Genomic DNA, 24408 nt, shown 5'->3' on the forward strand with positions numbered 1-24408 from the left:
CAGTTGAAATACTAATCAACATTGATATGAAGCAACAAATGTTCACAGAAACTGATAAAGATAGCCGAAGTTAAAAATGAAAAATAATAAGTATAGAATGCAATAAAAAAGATCATAATGATAGGTTGTGTTATTCGAAGTCTTGCTCACCAGTGTAGAACATAGACGTTGATGGTCTATGTCGAAATGATTGGGGGCCTACTAGAGTTAAACGAGAATGGTGACGAACCAACTAACGCTGAAGTCACACCTCGCGACCAGCACCTTACGTGGATTGCCTCCATCGACGTAACAAGGGGCCATTGATGCTATGGAGACTGTACAACACAAAGGACGTTATTACAAGAATATATTAGTTAAGGTACAACCACGAAAGTACAGAAGCGAAAGTACAACCACTGCCACGTGGGCCAGTCCATGGCGTATCATTAATTGATGCGCGTTGACTGTCTTTGACCTTGACAAGGATCGACGATCTGTTCGATATTCAGTGACCCAACTGCCGAGTGGTTTGGCTAGGGTTCAGTGACATTTCACTGACCTTACAGGACTAAGCCTCAAAGTTGGCCAAAGTTACGCTTCTTGTGTAGACATTGCTGAGATTCATGTCGAGCTCCCTATAATGATACAGGCAGTCGAACTAACTTTGGAAGAACTAGCAGAATAGCCGACAGAGAACAACTAGATTCTGCACAAAACATTCAGATATGTATTCAACCTAACAATTTCCAGAACTTCTATTATTAAATACTAAGCTAAAGCTAAACACAGTTAACTATTAATTCAAATGATATAAGAAAGAGAAATTCACTAAACATTAAAATCCGAGTAGGTCTTTTTAATTATTATCAGCAAATTTGATAAGTGTGTAGCGGAGAAGTCTAAGAAAAATATTAATCATATCATGACAACAGTTCCTTTCCGTGGGAGAATCAACTAAACAACAAAACGAGGAAGGAGGATGGGAAGTCCTCGGATTTATGATTCTCTGTCGTCTAATTTATCGCCTTAGTCAATATTAACCTCTAGTTTCCGAAGCAACTTAATTCCACATTTTGTTTGGTGCTGACAAGTGGTAGCGCGCACAATGAAAGTAGTTGCATATGAATGTACTTCGCTCAGCTGTTTTCTACTTGGTCTTTCATGGTTAGTAGTTCTCGTGGTGAAATACAATAGTCTCGAATTCAGATTAAATGAAGAAATAATCCGCATTTTAGTCCACAGGAGCTTTTGAAAATGTTCTTTTTAATACTTACTGACTGTTAATATACATTATTTCCGAAGATATTTGTACATACTGGCTCAAATAATGGGTAAAAGTTATTGAAACCTATTTCAAAATATAGATTTCAAAAATCCATGGGAAGATTTTATTTTCGACCAGACAGTCGATAATATTAGTCAGTTTGTGTAATAATTATATGTTTGTTTTGTAGATGAATCCTCTGACTGTTTTAACAATATAAAGCTGAGCAGTAAGTTTTTATTTTACAGAGAAAACACTCCTACACAGACTTTCCCTTTCTTAAAAGTCAGTTTTCCTCCATTGACTATCTCATAAAGTGTGAAATATGCAATATTATGCTTCTTCCGGAGAGCATTTCTTTGCATTATGGTTTGTTTTTTTATTTACATTGTATGATAATTTTTTTTACTAGACGACCGGCACTCAGAGCCTTCGAAGTTTGTTAGTTCCGCTGTATTACCCTACGAAGCTGTTTCTTGGTGTGAATGTCAGGCTGAAATTGATTCCAAAAAGGATCGGACTTCCAAACGCACTAAGGTCGCACCTCTCAAACGTCCTAAACGCAGTACGCCAAACTCTTCAGACGCCACGCCTTACTCAGTTAAAATGAGCATATCGAAAACAGTTATTACAGATGGAGAGGTTGAAAAGACTAGTCATGAGGAACTTAGAGAACCGGTTTTGTTGAAATTAGCAAAGTCAGATGGAAGAATATCTCAAAGTGAGGAAGTGTCCAAGAAGCTTTTGAAAAAACCCACAGAAAGTAAACCTAATGAGCGATCTGTGTGGTCCGTTGTTTGTCCTAGAGAGCATTCTTCTGGTAATTTTTATGAACTTACTTCCAAAGGTCAGGTTGAGGAAAGTCGACACCTGGGGAAAGATATGTTTGAATGTCGGTCAAGTTTTAATCATTCTAACGATTCTGGCATTGGATCTCACGCTAATTCAGTTTTTCGCTGTTCGTCATATCCCCCGACACCTTCGTTGTCTCCACATCTTCCAAGTTCCAGTTCATCAAATGTTTCTGATGACACGACATTTGGTTTCAACCAGTTCCGTTCTGAGGTTGCGAATCGACCTGTTTCACGCTCATCTCACTCTAGTTCTAGCAGTGGAATCGGTATTTCTGATCAGCATAATACTGATTCTAGTATTACTATCCCAACAACAATTTTCAATGTAAATAGTACAAAAGCAGTCACTTCACTTCCTTTATCAGACATGAAATCAACTTCCAAATGCAAAGTCAAGTGCAAGCTTTCGACGGTTTGTCTTCGTAACAACGTCCCTCTAGGTTCCACTTCCTCTCAACCGATGTTCCCGGGTGAAGCATTGACTAAAGTGCATCCCAGTAGGGAAGCAGAGTCAGCTGTGTATCATCTAAAAAACAATCGTCAGGAATTTGATAGTAAGTTAGTTAATAGTGAGTTGAGGCGGAATGGTTTTCATGGCTGGATTACTGGTGAACGACCGACGTCATCAGATGCCACACACAAAGCCGATAACGTCAGACGTTTATTGGCATTTCAGCGGCTATCAACCCCAAGAAATCAAACAATTTTATTGCAACAAGCCCCTAGACAGATAAAGGGTGTGCATTTAGCGCCTTCGTTCATCTCACAATATTATCAAACAGAAAACTTGGAAGGTAATGAAGCTTCGACTTCGAGTGACACTAATCGATTTGTCCAACCAAACATTTTAATACAACCAGAAAAGTCCTCAAAACTAGACGTGGTGAATGATGGTTCATCTCGGATTAACTGGCCTCCAGAATCTTTGATTTCTGGTCCCTCTGGCAATATGGCTAGGAGTACTGGCGAATTACAAGAATTCTTGGAAGAGCTAGGTAGATTTAATTGTTTGTTTTGTATACCATAGAGTTCAGCAAAATTTTGTCTGTTCACACTACACAAAAATCAGTACAAAAGGTATTTCCAGACAAAATACTTTGAATGAACTTTTCATACAATTACCATATATCCACGATTTTTCAAAAATTTTGTTTTTTCGATCTACCCTCATTTGCTAAAAGTGCTAACAATTAATCCACTTTCAGCTTTGACTATTGAAACAGTGGATGGAAGATCATAACGAGTAATTCATTTAAGTTATGGCTGATGTCGAGTTGCTCACTACTTATCAGTAACCCCAATGAAATTAGCATCAACCTCTCAATGGGTCATTATAAATCAATTCTAGATGTTATTAGGTATAATGGCTCGGTCGTTACAGTTAGACCAAAATATCAGTTTGACAGGTGGGTGTATTACCACCGAATAATTATCAATCGCTTATTACATCTCATGATAACCAACAGCCGTGCTTTTGTGGTAATCACGTCCGATCAACAGTTCTGCAGTTTCTTGGCTCTTAACTTAAACAGCAAGTTGGGGATAATCAAGGATTAATCGGGCCTACTCACGAATGTATGGACTGATATCTTATCAGCGTAAAGTATGCCTTAATTGGCGATGTGTCGGATACGTTTTTGTTCTAGGTATAGAATGTTAATTCCAGAATGGCCTAAGTTTAGGCGTGGAAGGGAGATGGGATTATATCGTTTTATGACTCGGAACAGATCTCATTAGTGCAATTTCATTTTCATATTTACCACCAAATCCTATAAATTCCTATGTTAATCTCCATTAACATTGGTATTTATATGTACATACATTTTTTCTTTCATCACCCTTGCTATCTGATACTCCTATTATATTAAAGGGAGTTATGGAAACTTGGGCTGATCCTCATTTATATCAGATCTTCCGTGTCTATGGCCGACTAATGTTTAGTCCCTATGTTGTTGTTCAGTCAGGAATCAGTAGCGCAACTCAAAAAACCATGTAAACTGCCGGATCTACTCTAATAGATAAATGTAATATTCGTGACAGCCATCCTATATATATATATATATATATATATATATATATATCTGTTCGTTAATATCAAGATTTTGTCTATATAACTTCATAATATCAGACAACTAGTTTTTATACTACTGAATAGTGTTTCTCCAGTTCATCTCAGTATCCTATTTTGCCTAGCTGTTTCAGTACGTATAGACACATTTTTCATAAACAGTTGGAACCAGGGTTTTCCAACGCCCCTGAGTGGGCCCTCCGTGCTCAAACCCATCTTAGGTCTATTTAGGTTAGTATCATGAGGAGTGAGTAACATAATTAGTACTTAGTAGACTCAGAGTAAAGTAAAAACCTATAAAAACGCTACTTGATTCCCTGTGTTATATTTAAGTAAAAATGAAATATGAGATCATAACATTAAGATAGTGCACAAACTTACTTAATCCAGGTTTTGAATATTTATGAAACTGTCAGTTTGGCTGATGATGCATACAAGAAAGTTGAAAACGTCAGCTGAATACTCTAAGTAAAAATAATTGCGACCTAGGTGCAACTTGTTACAATTCTTATAAAAATGTGTGCCAATTGTTAAAGAACTGATTCATTGTGTGAAAAAGCCGCTTTCTGTTGACAGTATCAAACCGTTTTATTATAGTCAAAAAGCAAACAGTAACTAAAACGATTACTAGACAATTAGACTTGTTAACTCTAAACAACTATTCATGTCTCTTTTGTTCCTAACATATATTTTTAGTGTTGACTATAGTAGTGGGATAGAAGCCTAAGAATCCAATATATGTCAAATAAAATGTCCAAAGCACATTTTTTACAGTTTTGGTCGTGGGCCATTTGAGATGTGATTGACCGATTACAGAAAAATATAATGGACTACAAAATCGTTACTTGTTGGTCTCAGCATTTTGTATTACCGAAATTATGAAAGAGATGTCTAATAAAGGCTACACAACATTTTTCATTCGACTCTTTACCCTCGAAAGTTTGATTAGAAACTATCATTTTATTTTGAATCACTGTTATTGTTTACTGAATAACTCACGTAATGACAATAATAACAAAAAAATCATCAGCATAACTTCCGTACTATTGAGATGATTGGTATAAATGCACTTTTTGTGAAACTATTTTAGGTGAGTTATTACTAAAAGAACCGGTTTATATAAGTTGATATTGTGTTCTATCGATCTGGACAAAAGTTTTTGGTTGATGCTAACCTACTGTAGGATTCAATTTATTTTTCCTTTTTTTTCAGAGGATACATTTGATCCTCTTACTCAGTGTGGCTGCTTGGAAATGGACGATATCAAGTGTAAAAATTCTATTTTATGTACAGTAAGTTTTTATTTCATCTATCGATTTGGTTTGATTCTACTTATTTTCCGTTTTGCTTGTTGCTTATCTAGCGATTGAAATTTTCAACACTATGCATTTTTTACCAAGTTTACTAGATTGTCAATATTAATACCATAGTGAATTAATAATTATTCTCCGATCACTTATCCGATCTTTTCTTCTAAGAGGACATTTTTGCTTATTTGATTAAGATTTGCGATATAGTATTTAAAATAGATAGATACTAAATCTTTATTCCTCTACACGACTTAGGAAAATATGGATATCTCTCGTCATATGTGTAGTTATTCTACAATGTACAAAATAGTTTTTAAGGGTTAGTCTCAAGTTAATATTGGTTTTGTCTGCACTCTTCCGAAAACTAGCGTAAGACAATGATAGAGCGCTGGCTTAGTAGTAAAGGCGTTTGGCTTTCAGCCACTAAGTCCTAGGCTCAAACCCTCCACCTAATTCGATTCGAGTAACTAGGTCGCATCACTAGCTTTCAGACTTACAGTATGGCTTGTATCTATGTACTTGGTAAATTAGTTAACTATATATACTGTATGTTATAGGGGAATAGTTAATTCTAACGAGTTTAATCTTTATGTATTGTCGTGGCATTCTTTTTCGTATTGTGTCAACATTACATTTGCATTGTCATTTTAAAAGCATAATATGTTACAAACTATTAGAAAAAAGATGGAAAATAGTCTGCCATATGTAATTTGCGAATCTCAATATTTTTGGGATATATGTAGTTAAGATTTTAGTTGATCTTTTTAATGTGCAATCTACGTATCTTTTTCTGGACTTTCATATTATAAGTAGTGTACTTGTGTAGATTCTGAATATGTATATTTTGAGTACGTGGGGCAACATACAAGTTGTATTCTAACTCTTACTTGCTCATCAAAGCTATTAACATATAATATTTGTGCTTGTTCATTCATTTTTTACATATGATTACCTATAAACCATTTATGGGTTGTTATCTCAGTTAACACGTTCCTCTAGATGAAATAAAAAATCCTTTGACATATTGTTTTAGTAATTTTTAATATATTTTCGATTTCCTCGTTATTTCCATGGCAATTATTCCCTGTTTAAGTTCAGATAGTTTGTCGGGTTTGTGCATTAAATTTTTTCTATGTGTAATTAGTTGTTGGAATTTGATACATCTCATTTGTTGTGAGCAGTTTTCCATTGAATTCAGTTTTTTTTCGGTTTCTATACGAATTTTTCTATTCGATATTTGTGATCTTTTATCTCAATGCACTGTTTTAAAGCTTTTTCTTTCAGATTAGTTTCATGGAAATATCTCCCAAATAACTAGGTTTTTAGCCTACGCTCCCACTGACTGCAGCCATGATGAGGTGAAAGATGACTTTTACAGAAAGCTCTCTGAGCTTCTTCAGAAAGCTAAGCGCTCAGACATAGTAGTCGTAGCGGGTGACTTTAATGCCCAGGTAGGCAGCTTAAATCAAACAGAAAGACATCTAGGTGGGTGTTTTAGTATTCCGGCTCAACGAACCGATAATGGTGATCGTCTGTTGCAACTATGCTCAGACAATCGTTTATTTTTGGCAAGCACTAATTTTAAACATAAGGAGAGACATCGTCTAACATGGCGGCCACCTGCACCAAACCAACGATGGACTCAAATAGACCATATTGTCATCAGTCATCGTTGGAGAGGCTCAATAGAAGATTGTCGCTCGTATTGGAATACTTGTTTAGACTCTGATCACGCTTTAATACGAGCGCGCATTTGTCTGCGCCTCAATGGACGCAGGAAAAGTAAACTAAGAAGACCCGTTAGGATTGAACTGGAGGACGAGAAAGCCAAATGCGAATTCCAGAGACAACTGAGTTCACATCTAGGCAGTTCTGTAAACGAGACTGACCCAGATGCTGCTTGGAAAGGCATACGAACAGCTGTGGAAACAGCAGTAACATCTATTAGTCATTTAAACCATAGGATTCCAAAAAACCAGTGGATTTCTTCTAAGTCTATTTCACTGATGGATTCGCGTAAACTCATACCATCAGGCTCTGAACATGACGAAGAGCGTAAACAAATTAGATCTAGGTTAACTAAAAGTCTAAGGAACGATCGTGAGCAGTGGTGGGCAACGAAAGCAAAAGAGATGGAAAAGGCAGCGGCTGTAGGCAACACCAGGCAACCATTCAGACTAATAAAAGAAACTGGAATTAAGAAGTCAAGTGTAAGTGAGACGATCTCGGAAAAAGATGGAACCCTTATCTGCTCTCTACCCAAACGTTTAGAACGATGGGCGGAACACTTTAAGGAGCAGTTTAGCTGGCCTTCAGCTACTGCACAACTACCCACTATTCCTAGAAAACCTGAATGGAACATTGAAGTAGGCCCCCCGACCCTACTTGAAGTTCAAAAGGCTATAGGTAATCTGAAACGAGGAAGAGCAGCTGGTCCTGATGGATTGGCTCCAGAGGTCTTTAAATATGGTGGTCCAATTTTAGCGATTAGGTTGACTAATATTCTGGCTAAAATCTGGGAGACGGATGTAATCCCATCCGACTGGTCACAATCACTGATTGTCCCAATATATAAAAAGGGGTCAAAATCATCCTGCGATAACCATAGAGGGATTAGTCTGACTAACATAGTATCTAAAATACTAGCCTCAATAATTATCAGGCGCCTAACTAAAACTCGTGAACTGCAAACACGAGAAAATCAGGCTGGCTTCAGACCTGGTCGTGGCTGTATCGACCACATATTCACCATTCGTCAAGTTTTAGAGCACAGACATGCTTATCGGCGTCCGACAATGATAGTTTTTCTTGACTTGAAAGCAGCATTTGACTCTGTAGACCGAGAGGTTCTGTGGCAGTGTCTGTCATTGAAAGGTGTACCTGAGAAGTACATAAACCTTGTGAAGGCTCTTTACTCGAACACTATCAGTCGAGTGAGAGCTTATGGCGAACTGTCATATGATTTTACAACCTCAAGTGGTGTCCGTCAAGGCTGTCCACTATCCCCCTTTTTGTTTAACTTCATTATAGACCTGTTGCTGCAAATGACACTCTCGTCGACTGAGTTTACAGGAATTGATCTCCTACCAGGGGGACCACTAAGCGACTTAGAATACGCAGATGACATAGTCCTGTTTGGTGAAGACGCTGACAAAATGCAGAGTCTTCTGTTGGAACTGAGTAATAATGCCAGGATGTTTGGGATGCGTTTCTCCCCATCCAAATGTAAATTGTTACTCCAGGACTGGCCTGCGTCAACACCTGAACTAAGGATAGAGAGTGAAGTAGTCGAATGCGTCGACAACTTCACTTATCTTGGAAGTCTGATCAGCCCTAATGGGTTGGTGTCTGACGAAATCTCAGCACGGATTCAAAAAGCTCGTTTGGCTTTTGCCAACTTACGTCACCTATGGCGAAGACGAGATATCCGTCTATCAATTAAGGGACGAGTATACTGCGCAGCAGTTCGCTCTGTTCTACTTTACGGCTGCGAAACATGGCCATTAAGAGTAGAAGATACTCGTAGGTTACTAGTATTTGACCACAGATGCCTTAGAAATATTGCTCGCATCTGCTGGGATCACCGAGTAAGTAATAGTGAGGTTAGACGCAGGGTATTAGGTAACGATGGTAAATCAGTTGATGAGGTGATAAATCTTCATCGACTGAGATGGTTGGGCCATGTGTTACGTATGCCTGAACACCGATTACCACGACGCGCTATGATGACTAGTATTGGGGACGGTTGGAAGAGAGTTAGGGGCAGCCAAACCAAAACATGGCATCAGTGTTTGAAGTCACTAACTTCTAGCCTGAGCCATGTTGGCAGATGCAGACTACCTGGTTGGGGTCCGCGTGACTATCGTAATAAATGGTTGGAGACTCTAGGTGACATGGCTCAGAATCGATCACAATGGCGTAGGTGTATACACTCTTTATCTTCCCTTAAACCTTGAGATTAAAATTGCTTCATATCTCTCTTCCTTCCTGTACTATATCCTTATATACAACCTTTCCTTATATACTACCACCACTAAATTAATTACTTCTATGAATCCGGTGTTCATCTTGTTGTGCTAAAGAGGTATGGCAACTTGGACCGATGCATATATGTGCCTGGTCCTACGTTGTAGCTGACTGACTGACTGACTAGGTTTTTAACACCCGTTTTTGAATTACACAATAAGTGTACAACTTATTACCTACTGCTAAATAATATTTCAAAATATGTTCTTGTAGAATACATTTTTTTGATTGGTGGATATATGATAATCAAAATAATGTTTTTCGGTAGTATTTAATCATTGATTATAATGCTGGTTTGTTCAACACCATATGTTCGATTACGGTAGAGAATTCTCAGCATAAAACATGCAACTTTACAATAAAACTCCCTCATTCATCTTTTAAATATTCAAAAATATGTATAAAAACTTTTTAAACAAGGATTAGTGTCCATCTATATTCATCCATAAATGTTTACGATCAGTCTCGCTCTCATGAAACCTCTTCATTTTTGAGTATACTTGAGGCATGGATTTTAAAATAATCGCTTCTAGTTTTTTCAAGGGATAGGAACAGTAGAAGAAAAATCTAGGAACTACCGTGTTTGTGTTTCTTGAGTTTCTTGGCAATTAAATTCTTGATAAGTTGCACGAGTTTTATGGGAGATGTAATTATATGTGGTTAGCAGAAATAATAAACTAGAACGAATCTAAACCAGAAAATTTTGTGATAATAAGTGTACGATTAGAAAAATGGTAGCTGGGATGTTCGACCAAGTCACTTTATTTTGGTAATTTATGTACGTGTAGTGACTTTGTGGAACAAGTCTGACTCTAAAATGAGTAGATATGTATGATTAACACTTCAACCAAATCACAAGACGAAATTCGCTTGGATCTGTGAAGCTGATTAGATGCCAGTCAATTATATGTATTGATCATTTCTTCACCCTCTTCCAAATGTTAAAACACCGTCATACTTATTGCAGACCAACAATCGTGGTGTTCTTGATATCTGTGTCTCCTTCAGTTCGTTGGACAGGACTTTTCTCTGGGGTTGTCTATTGAAGAAAAATGTGTCTTAGAAGTTTATCAACATCTTGAAAGACCTATTTGAAGACACCTCAGGAAAAGTGAGGCATGCAACCACCCCTTCCCATTGTTCCATTCAAGCATTGGAGTTAGGAAATGCTGCCCAATCTCACGATTCCTCTTCAACTTTGCTATCGATGACCTTCTGGAAACAGCTCTGATGGATGTAGGTATCGATTGTGTGGATGTTTAGCCTGAAGAAAGACTTTTCGACCTTGAGTATGTGTATGATATTGTCCTACTGTGTAATGATACCCAACTCATGCTATCCGCACTTAATCAGTTGGCAGTAAGTGTCCGTAGGTATGGGATGTGCTTTGCACTTTCCAAGTGCAAATTACCTTTACAAGACTGACAGGAACATAAACATGAGCTCACTCTTTGTACTGAATAGACAAAAAGTAGTCGAGAGGTTCGTGTATCTGGATAGCTGTGTAAGTGTTGGTGATGGCGTGAGTTATGAGATTAATGAACATACAGTGAAAGCCAGAGCGGCTTATGCTAATCTGAGCCATCTTTGCGCCTTCGTAATGTTAGGCTGGCTGTAAAAGGTCGAATCTATAAAGCGTTGGTCAGAGCAGTTTACTCTGTGCTTGTGAAACCTGATCTCTCTTAGTTAAGGATGTTAAGTGGCTCTCTGTGTTTGATCATCGTTGCTTCCGAAAGATTGCTGACATTCAGTGGCAACATCAGGTTAGTAATGCAGAGGTTCGGCATCGTGTGTTCGGACGCAGAGACGATAATTAAGTTGGTGTCATCATCCTGAAACACCGACTTCAGTGGCTTGGACGTGTCCCACGAATGTCGTGCCAGTGAATCGCACATGGTGTGTTACAGGCTGACACTAGGAATGGTTGAATAAAGTGGAGAGATGATCAATGTATGACAGTGTCGTGGTGTGAAAGAAAGCTATGCGGGTCCTGTTTCTGTTAATCCTTCACTACTCCCTGTTTGGAGTCCTAGAGATGATGCAACACAGTGGCTTGAGATGTTATCAGAAATGGCTCAGAATCAAAGTCAGTGGCGATTCTGTTGTAACTTTTACTTTCTTCATAAAAACGGACGTAACTTCTTTAACTGGAATTCTTTCTGGTTATATTTTTCCTAACTGAACTGCTTTTCATAATATGCTCCACTGCCTTGTGGATCAGATCTTTCGGTCAAAGGTTCCGGGTGTGGGCCCCTAAGAAAACCACCTGCTTCAGTTTGGGCACCTGGGCAGTATCACAGCTCTCAAGCAAATCGAATGAGATTTGTATGGCGCATATATATCTGGTGCTTCCTTGTACCAATATTTATGTGTTGAAATAAATTAAGTAAATAAAAATTTCATAATATTACTATCATTATTATTATTATTATTATTTCACTCTCATACACTAGTTTATATTCATTTGTGTTCTTTTCGTCATACTCACTTCCCTTCCTCTTTCTTTTTTACACCCTTATGATTAATGTTGGAGCATATATATTTTGGTATCCCGTTGTACCTATGTTCATGTATTCTATGAATTAAACCACACACACATCCATAATCTAAAAACACTTCAGGCTTTTCATTTCAGAATGCCTATTATTAATCAGTTACCTTTAGAATAAAAATTTTATACGTCTAGTATTACTATAGTGTACTATTAGAAGAATTCGTCACTTCTAGATCTTAATTACTCCAATCTGATAAATATACTAACCATAGTACTTTTTGTTTGATTGTGCGTTGTCTACAAAGGAAAATTAACACTTTTTTTTAGTAATAATTTTTAAAAAAAAGTTTGTTCGTAATTAAGAAAACAAAAAAGGAACATGCCGAAATTCAATCTTTTCATCTAACAACTATTTATATTAATTATGTATACGTTTACTAGATACAACTGGAAAACAAATTTGATGTATAATTTGTATTCACTAAGTTGTTAAATGTTTTTTTTCTATCGATCTTTTCTGAAATTCCATCCTAGCCTCTGTTACTGTATAGATGAATGTTCCTGGAAAATGTAAATTGACTGTTTATTTCATGTATGATGGGGATTCAACTTTCAGCCATTAAGTTACAGGTTTCAACAATGAACCACTTATTTCATTTTTAGCAATTAAATAGTATTTCATTGAAATCATGAATTTATCTAAGTTAGACCTGGCAGCACTGGACGATCGTTTCATCCTAGTATGGGACTACTAGGTTGTGGAGGCGAACCATCGATGAGTTCATGATTTCAGTAAAATTCTACAATCTCATCAATCCTATTGTAACAACCAAATTATACCACTACCTTTCACATTTAAAATGTGGCTTAAAACCAAGTATATATATTTATATAATCACTAGCTGTCATACAAATTAACTTAGATATAAATAAATAAAGTATATATTTGGTGATTTAATTAAAATAAACTGCATATATCATAAATATATTTAATTTACTGGATGTTATTAAACTATTTGTATTCATGAAGTGGCCGGGTCTTCATGATTAAAATGCTTGTTTACTAGACAATAAATATCAGGCTTGAACTCCTCAATCAACTTTAATTTGACCGACCATAAATACCTGTATTTTTAACTGTTATTCTGCAATAAATTACTGACTTTTTTCCGTAATCAAAATTCCAACTCTGTTTTCTAATTCTATCACTTAAGTTCCAATATTCTAAGGTTAAAATTCTGTCTATTAACTCAGTATGTAGTAAAGGAGAACACAGATGAGGACAACCGATTATATTCAGCACAAAATTATAAAGTTACTTGGTAGAATAGAAAAATCATACTCCAATACTTAATTTGTAAAATGTTCATTAATTATCTCCGACTTCATTGTTCCTGCATTTCCATACCCATTGCTTTCTGTTCCCGTTCTTTCCTCCACGATCTTCTCAACCTTCTGCTGCTAGACATTCTATTTCTGACTAGCGTTATATACTACATATGTCAACATAAGTAGCACACACCACAAGTATACTATTTTGTTTTCTGTTATGCTTATCTGTCAACTTAGTTTCAACTGCTTTATCATTAGAATAGAAAAACTTGTACGTATAATGCTTATTTTCATGAATTTACTTCTATCAACTGTAAACTTTGTGACATTTCACTTGTGCAAAGTTCAGATAGGAATCTATTTTACATACAAAAGTCGACTTGTAAATTTATACTGTTTACCGTAGCATATTGTTAAATTGAAGAAACTAATAGCTACCAGCCAGTAAAACAATGTGAATATTACATATCGGTTATCACATAATTCATATATGTGTATTAATCTGGCGTAAAATATTTTCCTCCAGGTACATACAATTGAGGAGAAACGCAGGGTCCCCCGTCAACATGATTTACGCCTTCTTATGCGTGAAGCAAGGAAAAAACAACAAATCTTAAGGTTAGTTGAAATTTATTTCCAACATAACATCAGTGAATATTCATCAATTATGGAGACGCATTTTCCCCCCAATCTTAAAACCCCATATTGCAAATTAGAACAAAATATAAAAGCGAACAATATCGTTTCCAATTAGATCCCCACTAGGTTTTACTCTAATGTGCATTAATATTTATATGCATATACGAAATTATTAAAGTAATCAAGGAAGTTAATGTTTCAATGATAACAGTGGAATAGATTAAATAAATAAGCGTAATAATAATAATAAAAGTATGAATTGATAGTGTGATGACAGATGTACTAGTTGTGATAAGAATACTTACTTACCTGCTTACGCCTGTTACCCCACACGGAGGAGCAAAGGCTGCCCACCAGCACTTTCCATACAACCCTGTCCTGGTCAGTCCTTTCCAGTTGTTTTTCATCCTTTTCATACGTGCTTCCACTTCCCAACGTAATGTGTTCTTCGGCCTTCCTCTTTTCCGCTTCCCCTCATGATTCCAAGTTAGCGCTTGCATCATGGTGCAGTTTGGCGATTTCCTCAATGTATGTCCGATTCGCTTCCAAAATCTTTTCCTAATTTCCTCTTCATGTGGAAGCTGGTTTGTCCTCTCTCACAGAAGGCTGTTGCTGATGGTTTCCGGTCGATGGATGTTGAGTATCTTGCGTAGACAACTGTTTGTAAATACTTGTAATCTTATATGCATATAAATATTACTGTACATTAGAGTAAAACCTGGTGGGAATCTAATTGAAAACAATATTGTTCGCTTATATATGTTGTCCTATCCTTATCGAGTCTACAGAGTTAAAGATTATATATGAGATAATATCTTTCTGTTCCATCCATTTACCATTAAGGTAATGTGAATCATTGCCCAAAGATATTTCTTTTCACTTTTATTAAATCTAGAAGGTAATCATTTATCTGACGGAATCGCTGCATCTGAGAGTGAGGGTTTTCTGTACAGTAGATGTTTATACAAAACTAGAAGTCAAGTGAATAATTTACTTTGTCCATCTTCCTGTACTGTACTAAATATAATATATCCATTCCTCTCAATTGTTTATAATTTGTGACAAGAGAAAAACCAATCTATTTTAAGCATAAAATAATGACAGTAAACTAGTAATCAGTAATTATTGTTTATCATGTTTTGGTTTAAAACGTACTTTTGTTGTTGACTATTGTCAAGGTGGAATTCTTTGCTGATTTGTCTAAATAATAACTTTCTCATTGTAAGTTCATTGTCGTTGGTTTAAACACAATAGTTAGTTACAGTCAATTTTTGATCTGTTGTGTTTATTGAAAACTTGTTAAGACCTTTACTAATTGAACTCTTCTTAGAATGCACCTGATATTTATTTGATCTTTTATTGCATAATTTACTTTTCCAGACAAGTACCAAACACTCCCTGTCAACAGTTTCCATGGGCTGTACAAACTTCTGGTTCACCTAATACAGTCATTGACCTCACTGATGAATTTAGTAATAATGAAAGTTTCTGTGAAACCCCAGGAGTGTTAACTTATCAAACACCTCGAGTTCCAAATCATTCACAGCTATTGCGTCATAATACAACGTTTTCTGCACATGATACACAAGTTAGGTGTCCAATATATCCCAACGCACTTAACTCTAATGGTCCTAACGATTTGAGATATGTGTCAAACAAACTAACAGCTAGATTACATCAACGAAATAAAACAGTTGTCATCGCCCAGCCATGTGCTATTGACATAAGACCACAAACAGAATCTTTTTTGTCTTACTCACCTCAAACCGCGTCTATCAACTCCAATCTTGATATGCATCACTTTCAATTTAATCCTATGGGATCAGGAACAACACAAATGGGAGAATGTTTTAGTGAATCCAACACACCCAATATTCTAATGTATCCTAATCGTAAACAAACAACTGGTTATTCATCAACCTCTTATTCGAATACTAGATTGATAAATGAACCTCAGTATGTTGCTCAAAGTCATTGTTTGTCCAATTGTCAACCTGCACAACCTTGGGCTAATCGATTGAGCTGTTATCCCATTGAAGGATCTGCCGATACAACCATCAATTTGGATAATCTTATCACTAACGAAGATTTGTGCTCAGAAGAACATTATAATGATTCTTCCCATGATATAAATTTACTTCGAAAAGTAAATGTTCCGTTTGTTGATGAAACAACTAATTTTGGTTCTATTGCTACTTCTACTACGACAACAACTGCTACTACTCTGTATCCACATTTGTCATTAAACACCCGCAAATTACAAGAAAGTCAGGTAATTTCAGTTTGTTGGTTTTTGTAATTGAGGTATTCAAGTTGAACTTTCGACTAACTAAAGCATATTATCAACTATTTTGAAAAAAAATTATTTGCAACTAAAATTTCATTAGGTCGATTTAAAATAAAGGGTTGTTAAATTTAAAAACTTTAATCCCTTTTTTAGTGCAAAAGAGATGACAAATCTATTTGTATACCGTCCGGATGTTCACTTAAATATAACTATTACTAGGCTTTAAAGATTTATTAAACAATTATCCCGTTCAGCTTTTAAATTGAGATCATGAACCGATCAATGTTAGCCCACCATTGAAAACCTAAAAGAACTGGACGACCGTTTTGTCCTAGTATGAGACTCGGCAGTGTGCATCAGCGATCCTGCACGTGGGACGCGATTACAGGACCTTTGGCTTTGCGCGCTAACGCTTAACCTCTAGACCAGTGAGCCGGCATCCAACAGTGTTAATGTCTAACTTCAACAAATCCACGATATTGCGCGACCATCTATCATTGTCTTCGGTAGGCAACTGCCTCACACCTAACAAGGTTGAACTCCACTGGCCGGTTATTTATTTATACCCGTAATATAAAGTAGTATTATGCGATGATAGTGAGCTACTGAAATTATAGTTCACTTGATACATTATATTTTAGAAAATAATTATAAATAGAGAAAACCTTGGTATTTTTTATAACAGTTAAATTTTTAGAGATAACAGAATGATATTGCTGTATACATTTCGCTGTTTTACAGATGTATTTGTGAAACTCTATGGTTAGTAGATCACGTGTAACTCAGAATAAAGCTGTTATTTATCAAAATACCTGTATAGTAGAGTATTCAGTGAATTGTTGGTTAATAATTATAGTATTTAGTTTGCGATTCGTTAGGATGAAGTTTCAAATCCAGCTCCAACTATGGTTTAAACAGTTAAATCTAGACTTCATACTTGAAGTGTAACCCAGAGCTAAGTACATAAACTTGTATTTGTTTTGTTTGTTCTTGATGTTTATTTAAGTCATTTATCAAGTGTATTCAACTGAGCTACCCAAGTTGTATCCGAGTTAATAAAACTATTGTGTCACCCTAACTGACGTAAGTAGAGCGAGGTCTGAACTTGGAAATTATTGGTTAGATGCTGAGCACTTTAATTACTGAACAACCTCTATCCTACTTGTATCTAACTTCTTGTGGTTGGCATGTTCAGAATTGATTATAGTGAATGTATATTGTACATGTTACAAACCTCAGTTCTTATTATCTTGATACATTTCGGTTTACATGTTCACTCTAATCTTTCAAGTGTACATTATTTAATTAGAGTTGTTTTTGCATATGAATTTCGTTTTTACTTTTTATAGAAAGTAGATTTGTTTGATTTTAATCTATCAGTGTAGATGTCTTCTATGCACACATGTTTTTCGTTATCTCAAGTCGCTGCCCAACTCTACTAATAATTGCCGACTTAGAAATGATGTTATTTCGATTTGAAATAGACAGTGAAGCTTTCGGATTTATGATTTAGAGCAACCTTAGTAGTTTACTGACTGAAATATTTTTTATAAGTTATACTAACTTGATGTATATTTGGTAACGTATATCATGCTAAGTGCTTATGGGATCGTTGTGATCCCATAGTATTTGTTGTGCCACTTATTAATTCTAAAGTAATGATACTATCAAGGGATCAAGAATTGGTGGTCAAGATAATGTGCTGGTTTTCAGTGAAACAATTAAAATCATTCAATAAAGCTATGCATATTTATCATTTAAGGTGAATAAGCTTTGTTATAAACAAGCACTAAGTCACTAACTTTATTCATACTACTTGCTAGTTGGTGTTATAGTAAAACTGGAGAAGTTATACAGTATTCTAATTAAAATACTGTCGTATTCCGTAAATTTCTGACTGTTAGCTCGGTTTATTTTCCCAGAGATATTCTGTGCTTGATTTTTAATGAAGTCATCTAAATGAAAAACGATAGTATTTGTACTTATTTGCAACGCTATAAATTTGTTGGCTACTTGTCTTCATGTAAGAAAACTCTTGCTGTCATAGACTGTGTTTTCTTTTATTCAATTTAATTATTATTTTTTATTTCCATCTTGTTCAGTCTCTTTTACTGTTATCATTTCGAAATATGATAATTTGACCTATTGAATTGTTTTAAAATTTCTCCATTGTTTACTCCATTCATCTGCCTAACTTATGTTTAGTAACTAAACAAAGTTTCAGCAAATATGATAATATTTACACCTAATTATCTTACAGGAAATACTACACTAGTTTAATCACCTTAAATAGTTTATATCACTGTATACAACTGATGTAAAATGTTGTTAGTTTTATTTATTTATTTGAACACATAAATATTGATACAAAGGGGTACCAGATAGATATGCGCCACACAAATCTTATTTGATTTGTGTGAGGGCTATGATATTGACCAGGTGCCCAAACTGAAGCAGGTGGTTTTCTTAGGGAGCCACACCCGGAGCCTTTGACCTAAAGGTCTGGTCCAAGAGGCAGTGGAGCATCGTGAGGAGATGCAGTTCCATGGTAGTCGGTGACCAGCGATTGGTTCATACGCCATTTGTTCCTTCAGGATACTGGAGCCAACCCATGTGCCCCATTGGTTTGGAATAAGGGTTTTCCAACTCCCCTAGGTGGATTTTCCGTGTCCACCAACCCGGTTAAAGCGCCGGACATTCGCTTTTCGTCCTCTCAATTTGGTAAACAACAGTAGTGCCACGAGAAGGCAGTGAGTAGGACTTTCCTGGCAGAGGCTATATATTCGCGTGGCCATGTGAGAGCATTTCGAGAGGGAGAGCGGACTCTCCCTACTCTCGGCCGTACCAGGGCATTTGTTAGTCCATAATTCTGTTCATTCTTTTCTAATCTGAGATTTTATTACTCAGTCTATTGTGTCGATTTATTGGCAGTTGTTTTCGTTTCAATAACCGCTCAACTTATTTTTATTTTTGTTTTAATTATCTTACAGTAAAATGTTTTAATTAAAATGATTTTATTTGATTTCATTATTCAATCTTTGAGAATATTACTCTTTAATTGTTTACGTTAAAACCCATTCCAATTTGATTTGTTTCAGAGTCGCGTTGTTGTCAGTGATATGCGTGAAAAATCCATTACTGGAAGGAGTAGGAAAACAGCTCGAACATCATTTCGATCTTCAGGTTCTACTACTGTTCAAGGTTTGTTTTTTAATGCTTAACTTTCTGCCCATCATAGAAACAATTCAGCTCTAGATTGTTTTTTTTTCAAATAAGCATTTTGTTTCATATTTTGTTAAGTAGAACATTCAAATATGTTGTTCATTTATTTTGTTAGTTTTTGCTGTCAGTTATTTCTCAGGTAAATCTGTATTCTCAGACTGTTTCATGGGTAAATAAAAAATCATACTCTTACAGTATATATATATATATATATATATATATATATATATATATATAGGTGTATGTTGTAGAAAATGTTTGGCAACTCTTTGTGCAACGGTCATCAAGTTCACATGTTCCCTAATAATTTTCGTTTCATGTATCTCTTCCTACTGTATCGAACAAATCTGAACTTCATTTCTTATGTTATTGATATTGATAAGTTCATGAGATTTTGACAAATTATACTTATTAACATTTGATCATTGTGCTTAATGAAATCTCATGAAGTGATTCAGTTAATTAGGTGTATGAATTAACCCTTCAATCAGATGTTGAGTGATTTAGCTAAAAATGAAGGCTTAAAGGTATTGTTTCATCGATTTCTTGTTTTCTATTAAATTTTCAACTTAATATCATCCATAATTCTTCATTTTATATTTCCGTTACAATCAATATTAGTTTATCCTTTTAATTTTCTTTCTACTTGTGCTGGTGTTTGAGTTGTTGACAGGTTTACTCCTGAGATTTTTAGGGAGGGTGGTCCAGTACTAGCAGCGAGATTGACTGAGGTCTTAGGTAGAATCTGGGAGCTGGACGTAATTCCATCTGACTAGTCCCAATCACTGATTGTGCCAGTCTATAAGAAAGGACAAAAGTCCTCTTGTGACAATCACAGAGGAATCAGTTTGACTAATATAGTGTCTAAAATATTAGCTTCAATAATACTTAGGCGCCTAACCAAAGCTCGTGAAGAGCAGACTAGAGAAAACCAGGCTGGTTTTCGACCTGGACGTGGTTGTATAGACCAGATATTCACTCTACGTCAGGTCCTAGAACATAGACATACATTCAGACGTCCCACAATCGTAGTATTTCTCGACCTTAAGGCTGCATTCGACTCCGTTGATCGTGAGGTTCTATGGCAGTGTTTGTCAGTGAAAGGAGTACCAAAGAAGTACATTAACCTCATAAAGGCTCTCTACTCGAACACAACTGGTCGAGTTAGAGCCTATGACGAACTGTCATCAGAATTGGTTACCTCAAGTGGTGTTCGTCAGGGCTGTCCACTCTCCCCATTCTTGTTTAACTTTGTCGTCGACATGCTTTTAGCGATAACACTTTCATCATCTAAATCTCCTGGAGTTGAACTTATACCAGGAGGCTCACTTGTTGACTTAGAATACGCCGACGACATAGTTCTATTTGGTGAAGATGCTGACAAATTGCAGAGTCTTCTGACCACCATAAGCAACTATGCAGGCATGTTCGGGATGCGATTCTCTCCCTCGAAGTGCAAAATGTTACTTCAGGATTGGGTTGCATCGGCACCTGAACTAATGATAGGGAGTGAAGTAGTTGAGCGTGTTGACCGCTTCACTTATCTTGGGAGTCTCATCAGCCCTTGTGGTCTGGTGTGTGATGAAATCTCAGCACGGATACAGATGGCTCGTCTAGCTTTTGCCAACTTGCGTCATTTATGGCGTAGGCGAGATATCCGTCTAGCAACAAAAGGACGGGTTTACTGTGCAGCAGCTCGTTCCGTTCTACTTTATGGCAGTGAAACATGGCCGATAAGAGTGGAGGACATTCGTAGGCTACTAGTATTCGATCATAGATGTCTTCGAAGCATTGCTCGTATATCCTGGGACCACCGAGTAAGTAATGCAGATGTTAGGAAACGGGTACTAGGTAAGGATGGCAAATCGATTGACGAAGTAGTGAAACTTCATCATTTGAGATGGCTGGGACACGTGTTACGTATGCCCAACCACCGACTGCCCCGAAGTGCGGTGTTTTATGGTGTAGGAGTAGGTTGGAAGAAAGCTAGGGCGGTCAGACCAAAACGTGGCACAAATCCAAAAAGTTACTGACAAGTGGACTGAGCCATGTTGGTAGGTGTAGACTACCTGGTTGGGATTCGCGAGATGATAGCAATCGATGGTTAGAGACCTTGAATGACATGGCTCAAAATCGTTTGCAATGGCGAAGGTGCATCGACTCTTTGTGTTCTGCAAAATTCTAATCTTCTGAATTCTTCATATCTCTATCTTTTTTCTCTTTCCCAATTTATTTCATTGGATTATACTCCTCGAATAACATCTTCAAACCCTAATCTTTCACATAATACTTATACTCTTACTACTTCTATCACTATGGGATCTGAATCGACAACTGCATCTCTGTGCTAGTGTGGTATGGCAACTCGAACTGATGTACGTACGTACGAAGTTCTACGTTGTGACTGACTGACTGTTACAATTTAGGCTACTACATATTCGAACCATGTTTTGTGTTATGCACAATGGATAATTGCTTGATACCTGGATACAATTTTTGAGCGAATAAATTCTTTAGACTACACTAGAAATGTTTCTCATCTGTTAACACTTTTCAGTTTAGCATACTTTTTCTTGATATGAGAGATACAAAATGTTTAGATATGAGTCGATGTCGTGAAATCTTTGGTCAATTGTAACAGTCATATCTAGGATTTTCTGTCGATTATTTTCAGATATATAATAATATTAGGATTTTACCGTGTATTTTTTGTCATACATGTCTTAAATTATTTTCAATTAACCTGTATAAGTCGTATGGCATAATTATTACTACAAAACTGCAGAAATTACCAGCCATCATTATCATCTTGTGCGGATATTAATAGTAATGTAAATTTTACCGCACTACATTTATATGTCTGATGATTACCTCATTAGAGTTCATTTAGTAGTCCTCTTTAATGTTATAAATTTTGTCACGTATATTTACCTAGATAATTTAATTTCAGACTATGAGTTCGACTTCAAATTAGTTAATTACTGTTATTTAAAGGTTGACTTAAATAGTTTAGATTTCTTAAGCAGTATTCTATAATCATTTTCTTTTTACAATCATTATTTCTTATCTTACTGAAATACAAATCTTATTTTCTTAGTCGATCCAATCTCTTCCTATTTGTTAGTTTACCTTACTTTTTAACATTAGACTCTCATCCACTATGTTGTAGGTTCTAACTCCATTCTGGTTATATTAGCTCGTTGGACACAAAGTGTAAGTCATATCCATGTACACATATCTGTAATTGGTTATTGGGTTGTATAACAGTATAATTTCCATGAAAATTCCTCTTTATATTACAAATAGTCTCTGCATCGATAAATTTTATTAATGCTGATTTCTTCAAGATGGTGACAAGATATTGGAAAGTATATAAGAGAAAGGCTCATAAAACATGTACAAATTGTGCTTTAGTATATATTGTCGTAAATATTCGTTGTAGAACAACAAAGAACTCAACAAATTTCACAAAAGACAATCAGAATATGCGAGAAGTGAGAATAAGATGAAACTATACATGAGATGATAATGTGTTTTAACAATGAATAATTCAATTAATGTATTAGCTCAGATCACTATATGTTTTCCCATGGACTCTGAATCTCGAAATCTTCTTATACCTTTTTCTCTGTACTTGATCTTTTCTACTGATACCATTACTGTTTCTACTACTATGGGATTTAGCTTTATAATTACATTTCGTTCTACTAACATGGTATGACAATCTGAACTAAATCACATATCTTACCAAGTGAATGGCTGAATGTCTAATATAGATCACTATTTACACATGTTATAGTGTTTCATCATACAGATCACATTAACTCTTTATATTAATAATCATTTAGTAAGTTAGATCATTTTGTTTGTTACTATTACTTATTATGTTCATTATATTAGACCTCTCAATTGATGAGTTTTATGTAACCTATAATTGTTCCTAGCCTTGTAATAATTTAATCATAACTATAACTTGATAAGCAATTCTAGTCTAACAATAATTTTTCCGATTACTTAAGACACTATTTTTTTTCTAAAAAAAAAGTTCTAATTTTGATTCAATGTTTATAATTAAATATCAGAATAATTCTAAGTAATTTTGTTTAAATTATAGATTTGTGAGGATCATCAAATTATCAGTTTATTTATTTATTTAAACACATAAATATTGGTACAAAGGGGCACCAGATAGATATGCGCCACACAAATCTTATTTGATTTGTGTGAGGGCTATGATATTGACCAGGTGCCCAAACTGAAGCAGGTGGTTTTCTTAGGGAGCCACACCCGGAGCCTTTGACCGAAAGATCTGATCCACAAGGCAGTGGAGCATCGTGAGGAGATGCAGTTCCATGGTAGCTGGTGACCAACAATTGGTTCATACGCCATTTGTTCCTTCAGGATACTAGAGCCCATGTGCCCCATTGGTTTGGAATGAGGGTTTTCCAACTCCCCTAGGTGGATTTTCCGTGTCTACCAACCCGGTTAAAGGACCGGACATCCGCTTATCGTCCTCTTAATTTCGTAAACAACACCGTGGTGTGAGAAGGTATTGAGCAGGACTTCCCTGGTAGTGATTGTATGTAGGTGACCATGTGGGCATTGCGAGAGGAAAGGTGCTCCTCCCCACTCTCGACCGTACCAGGGTACTCGGGGACCAAATTGTCGCTGTGGTCTAGTGGTCAGGACAAATTGTCAGTAAATATGAATTGCCTCTAGTTCATAAAATAATAAATTAATGTGTTAATACTATTAGTCAAATTAAGAAATATTTTTTCTCTTATTCTATCTATATGTAATTGTTCATCTGTTTAAAAAAAAAAAACAGGAAAAAATGAGGGTTATTTCAAAACAGTTTATCTGACATAGTCAATTATCAAATTAATTATTACATTTACATATAGTTGAAATCATGAGTCAATTGAAGCTA

The 24408-nt window shown here is 35.9% G+C and overlaps 1 protein-coding gene across 2 annotated transcripts; it reads left to right on the top strand.

Moving 5' to 3' along the window:
• Window positions 1-1078: 1078 nt before the first annotated feature.
• On the top strand, window positions 1079-19477 carry Smp_034270.1 (hypothetical protein; the record flags this gene model as incomplete). Of its 2 annotated transcripts, XM_018795499.1 has the most annotated exons (10): window positions 1079-1146; window positions 1189-1313; window positions 1368-1400; window positions 1437-1475; window positions 1514-1615; window positions 1659-3095; window positions 5381-5460; window positions 13857-13948; window positions 15350-16241; window positions 19355-19477. In XM_018795499.1, 9 exons carry the CDS (start codon window positions 1310-1312, stop codon window positions 19475-19477), a joined length of 2802 nt encoding a protein of 933 aa, XP_018649804.1. The 2 variants fall into 2 exon arrangements, with proteins under 2 accessions (XP_018649804.1, XP_018649805.1); XM_018795497.1 differs by lacking the exon at window positions 1079-1146 and having other exon boundaries at window positions 1310-1313; window positions 1347-1400.
• Window positions 19478-24408: the final 4931 nt, after the last annotated feature.

The sequence above is a fragment of the Schistosoma mansoni genome, chromosome 2, assembly GCF_000237925.1.
Source record: "Schistosoma mansoni strain Puerto Rico chromosome 2, complete genome".
In the NCBI taxonomy this organism is placed as follows: Eukaryota; Metazoa; Platyhelminthes; class Trematoda; order Strigeidida; family Schistosomatidae; genus Schistosoma; species Schistosoma mansoni.